A 6,010-nucleotide genomic window follows, 5' to 3' on the forward strand; every position below is an offset into this window, starting at 1 on the left:
CCAGCTTTCACAAGTCATAGGTTTTTGTTCTATGCAGAGGGCAATACTCTTATTTGATAAATCGTATAATTTTAGTGAGATTATAAATATAGCCTTTGGGACTAGTTTGGGACGCAGTCTATTATAAATTCTTACCTCAACAACAACTATGGTGTAATAATTCAGTAGCTATCAATAAATTGCTCGTTTTTTCCTCAATTTTTTATGTACATATATAATTTTATCTAATATTTTGTTACGTTCATGTTTTAGAAATAGTCAAGCGAAATTAATGAATGAAATGTCAATGATGACCTGGACAACAAAGACTAGAGGAAACAAAAAAGGCTATTTCTATCAATATGATACCTTTTTTACTGGTTATATAAGTAAAGTGGACTTTTTTACATTAAATGACAAAACTTATGCGGTTATTGGAAGATACTATGATGTAGTTCTTGATAGCTACGATTTGGACTGTACGGTTATTCAGATTAATGAAAACAAGGTATGTAGAGAACCGATAATTTGATATTCCTCAAGTAACTATTATTTATATTTTTTATATTATGTTAATATCGTGAAGATAATACCAATGTGGTATTGACTATATATGAAACTATACCTATAATTATAATTTATATATAAAATATAGATACAAGACGATTTCCATATTATATTTTTCATTAAATTTGTTTCTGTCCCATTTAGAAGAAGATTTATACAAGCAAAAGGCTTATTGAAAATAATTTCAATAGCAGATTAAGATCAGATTATTTCAAAGGCAGATCTCTTTTAATTTAATATAAAAGAATGTTGTGCACTAAACATCTTTAACCAAATCCTCTACCATTATATTTTTGATCAATTAGTTAAAAGAAGTGATGGATTCGACTAATTTCAATTAAAAAAGCTTTTTTAGTTTACGCTAAAGGTTGGAAGTGAAAATACTATTAAGTTCTTAGATTTATTCCAAAGGTAAACCTTGAAACAAGTGTAGGAGAATAATGAGAGACTCAAATTAAATGGAAACGCAACCTTCTGTATTTATTTTAATGCCATATTCTTCCAATCATCCACACTTCCACTTCGGAAATCGTTCTCAAAATACAAAACATTAATGTTTTGTACCTTAACCTAACCTAACCTAACCATTTATTTTTATGTTTAGACCCACGCTTTAGAGATCCAAAAAATACGCACCAAGGGGGTTGTAGAAGTATACCTGATGCAAACTGCACAAGGCGTTGTACTGGTTCTAGGAAATCAAATACCAAATGACGCAAATCATGAAAATGAATTTACAAATATTTATAGGTTCAATCCAAATACAGAACAGGTAATATCTTCTAGTTGGCACTACACGTATAAAGCATTTAGTAGTTAGGCTATAGTTAAAACGCTACAGACTAGAAATTAAATAGAAATATAATGCACTTTCACTGAAAATAAAAGTCCATAGATTATACATATACATGTTGCCGGCAGTCTTTCAATTTCGATGGCTTCACGAATAATTCTCGATTTTAAGGAGCGGATAGGAGCGATGGTTTTTGATTTTTGACCTGTGACACGTGACCTGCCTGAATATGATATTGGGCTAGGACTGAAGTAATATCGGAATGTTTTACAGATATAGAATATTCGTAAATACGGCTGTAGATTCGTCGGTTTGTCTGTCCTATGTATGTTCGTGGTCAACTGGAATGAGGTTTCTCGTAGACACAATTGTCTTCATTGAGGATTTTTTTTTTACGAATCTGACGAGATTGGACAACTTGGAGTGGGTAGTGAAAATGGTTTTGATGTTTAAAGGGTTATGAGTTCTACTGATATTGTCAGTGACACCTTTGATAAAAGGTAGAAAGATTTTGTGTTGATCGGCCGACAAGGTTTCTTTTTTGGATGGAATGGGGTTTAGATGTTTATGAATGCTGCTATTGATTTGGGTTTTGTGGTAACCGTTTTGTAAGAGTGTTTGCCTTATTGAATTGATTTTGGATGATCTGTGATTGCCGTCGCTGTCTTATGGAACGGGAAACAAGAGTGTGGATAAGTGTGTGTGGGAACAGTTTGTGTGGGTGGCTTTCTGGTACACAGAATGGTAAAAACTGTGAGATGAATGTTCCTGAATAAGAACATCAAGAAATGGCAAAGACGCTTCAGACTTAACTTCAGTAAATTGAATACTGGGATATATTGTATTCAGGTGGGTGAGGAAGAGATCTAATGTGTCTTTACCATGGGTCCAAATGACAAAGGTGTAGGTTTGAGATTTGATAATAAAAGGGCTGTTGTTTCGAAATGTTTCATGTAGATATCAGCTATTACGGGAGAGAGGGGGATCTCATTGGGCACCTTTGATTTGACGATAATATGTCTTGGGAGATTTGATGTTTAGAGTCCAAGATGGAAATGGTTTTCATGACGAAATATCAAAACTAACTAGTATAAAGGACGAGGCGTTTTCAGCTAATGGTTGTAAGGATAAGGCGAGATGTTTTGCCAATTTCTGAGTGAGACAGTTGTATGCACTAATGATGGGTCTTAGGGGGACACTAGGCTTATAGATTTTTGACATGCCATATATTCTTGGAATTTGGCATGATTTTTCCCTGGGTATAAGAGATTTTTGATGTCTGGAGGTAGAGTGGACTGGAGAAGAAAACAAAAGGATTTTGCCATTTTATCCTTTATTAAAGACGTGTCGTATTTGAATCCATAGACATCATCAGTTCGTCTAAAAGTAAATCAATGAGCTTGATTAGAGAAAATTACAAACAATAACTTACAAGAATTTGCAGTTATAACAACATTGAAGTGAATGATAAATTTAACTCGGAACCAGGGAATTACACGTTCAGTTCTTTTAAGAAGACCAGAATTAAGTGTTTTTATAAAAGTTGCGAAGAACAAAAGCATATAAAAAATTGTATAATAATAAAGAACAGTATACTTTCTAACTTTACTTCTAGGAGGTCAAACAAAATCTCAAAAACACTGATAGTGTGTTTAATTATCGTTAATAAAAAGGTTTACATTTAACTTCAGGCAGCATGGCCATGTTGTTTCCAATTAAAGCAAAGAAACAGTTAGCAGCGTATTCACTATTACGAAATTATCACTTGACCGGCTCACAAAGAAAGAGAACTCAACAAGGACAAGTCGTTGCTATTTAATTCATTGTACCATGATTTAAAGTTAAAGGAATATTTATCCCACCACCAAACGATCAAGGAATGACATTTCGTTTGACTCCAACAAAAATAAGGCGGCAATTTCAAAATTGGTAACATACCGGGCGACTACCAGTAGTAATGCGAGTTGACGCAATTAATGAAGTATGAATCATATTATAGATAATTGACTTTTGAATTATTTTTAGTTTATATATATGCGAACGATACCGTCTCTTGGATGTTCCACTGCCACTGGTATAGTATTGGGTACGGATAGTTTGATAGCCCTAGCTCACACGGAAGCACCAGTGCAAATATTAAAATATTATCCTGAATTTGATAATTATTATTTCTATCAAAGTTTTCCATTAGACGACCATGTTATAGGATTATCATCATTTTACACAGAAGGTAAATATAACTGAATGAAATACCTAACTAAGATTTGATATATTTTTTGGTGGTTTTACAGGAATCGAAATAACTGAAGCTTTTCTATGTATAGTGACTTCAACTGAACGATACTATATTTATTCGTATAGGTATTTAGAAGGATTCAAGCTTAAATCTAGTGGTGTGATAGAAGGGCTTACAAATATTATTCCTTTGAACTATAACAAGCAGCTTTATCTCTTTGCAGGATCAGCCAAAAGCAGTTCTTTATTGACGGTTGTAAAAAGTGGATCGAATTAAACCTTACTATTTTTTCAGGTATTATCACAACTCATAAGTCGTCAAACAATTTTTAGTAACAAAATCAAACACCTGCGACATAAGTTTTGCCAGAAGAATTAAAAGAATGTGATTTAAACTTAATTATATTTTTGTATTAAAAAAGTCACATCTTAAGTGTTTGTGATAAGTGGTGGGTCCATTCGTTTTTATTTTGTTTTAGATAACTTCGCTTTAATACAAAATTTTTTGAAAAATTTAGATAATAAAAATAAAAATGTAATGTTTCAGTCAAAATTGTTAGACGACGATTAATGTTTTATTGTTTATTGTTATTTTTATCGTTAAAATTTATAAAAAGCGAATATATGTACATATATTCTTTATTGATTTAATTTATTATTTTAATTTATTAAAGTAGCTATTGTAAAATATGTAATATAAGTGTAAAGATATTTAAAAAATGTATAGTTTATTATCTTATTATTTTTAAACATACAGATTACGAAGAACATAACATTTGAAAACTGATATCAATTCTTCTTGAACATCAGGAAGAAGCAGATACAACTGCATCTGACTTGACAATGACCAGTGTGAGTCAAAAAGTCAAACCAATGGTTTTTCTAAAAAAAAACAAAACTATTCAACGCGAAGTCAAACCCGAAAAACCATCGAAATCATATAATATATATATATATATATATATATATATATATATATATATATATATATATATATATATATATATATATATATATATATTATATACACTAGGGTCCAAAATTCTGAAAACTTTCCAAAAATTTTAATTTTGTTTTCAGCATTCCTCTTTTTCACAAGACTCTTTAGAAAAACCCTCTAAAAATTTAATAATAAATAAAACAACAGCCGTTAACTATTAGTAGATATATTCTTAAAAAGTAGTGCAATGGTTATTATCAAGAAAATTAGTATTTGGTGGGATAACCTCTGTTTTTTAGGACAGACTCGATTCTGCGAGGCATAGAGTTCACGAGATGATCCAAATCTTCTGGTGTAAACTCTAAATCAGTTTTTAATAATGGCTTCTATCAGTTCTCTCTTGTTACTTGGGTTTCGGCGTGATACTAACACTTTCAGCCTTGACCATAAACTTTGTATTGGATTTAGATTGGGACTATTTCCAGGCCAAGGCCGGACAGTACCGTCATGGTTTTTTAACCATTCCATGGAAGTCTTAGCCGTATGACAAGGCGCTCTATCCTGCTGAAAGATGCATTGTTGGGTATCCCCTTCAAACAAATTTCTGATAGTCGGCAGCAGTTTGGCTTGCAGTATCTCTTCCTGATATTTTTTGCATTAATATTACCCTCTATTACTGCTAAACGTCCAACTCTGTTAGTGGTAATACAAGCCTCTATTATTACACTCACAGGATGCTTCATAGGGACCGCAGTACACTGGGGCAAAAGGTCTTCCCCCGGTCGACAACAAACTTCACTCCGTCACTCTGGTTTCATCACTCCAAATTACCTTACTCCACAGTTCTTCTGTCCACTCTCTGTGTACCAACGTTCAATCAAGTACCCAGTTTTTTGTTTAGGACCGGCTTCTTTCTAGGAGTTTGTGCTCGCAGTCCATTTTCACACATTTTTCTTCTGATAGTGCGGTCCGATATTTGTAAGTCAGTTGATTTGACAATAGCATTGATTTCTTTTGCGGATCTGCGACGATCTTCCAAAGAAAGTCGGCATATTCTACGCTCATCGTATTGACTAACTTTCGGTTTTCTGTGTGTTCTTTTTGCTGATTTTGTCGTTCCAGTGTTATGATAAGGTTTACAGTCTTTCATTACACCTGATTTTGTGGCGATATCACCCATGTCTCTTAGTATATATTTAATGGGAATCTGAGATCTGCTCGCGCCATCCAGATGATATGGTAAACTAGATACCAATAATATTAGATTGAATAGCTGTAGTTAGATCGAAGCCAGATAAAATTATTCGAAAGTTGGCTTAAAATAAAACACAGGCAGAATAAAGTGTTTCTAGGTTGATCATCTAAGAAAGGAAGGAGAACATCCGAAATAACTGAGGACCCTTAGTATATTCACAGATAAAATAAAAAGAAAAGCAAATATAGAAAAGATATATAGAAATTTACAATGGTTTACGCTTATAATATAATAATACAAA

The 6,010-nt window shown here is 32.6% G+C and overlaps 1 protein-coding gene across 1 annotated transcript in view; it reads left to right on the forward strand.

Annotated features, from left to right (window-relative positions):
- Window positions 1–4,257, forward strand: part of fs(1)M3 (female sterile (1) M3) — a 39,690-nt gene extending 35,433 nt beyond the window's left edge. Inside the window, exons 28-31 of the mRNA XM_072546721.1 lie at window positions 253–487; window positions 1,151–1,318; window positions 3,365–3,569; window positions 3,631–4,257. Coding sequence (XP_072402822.1) covers window positions 253–487; window positions 1,151–1,318; window positions 3,365–3,569; window positions 3,631–3,851 — 829 coding nt within the window. The 3' untranslated portion in view covers window positions 3,852–4,257. The remainder of the gene's footprint in view (window positions 1–252; window positions 488–1,150; window positions 1,319–3,364; window positions 3,570–3,630) is intronic.
- Window positions 4,258–6,010: the final 1,753 nt, after the last annotated feature.

Source organism: Diabrotica undecimpunctata, chromosome 10 (genome assembly GCF_040954645.1).
Source record: "Diabrotica undecimpunctata isolate CICGRU chromosome 10, icDiaUnde3, whole genome shotgun sequence".
NCBI lineage: Eukaryota > Metazoa > Arthropoda > Insecta > Coleoptera > Chrysomelidae > Diabrotica > Diabrotica undecimpunctata.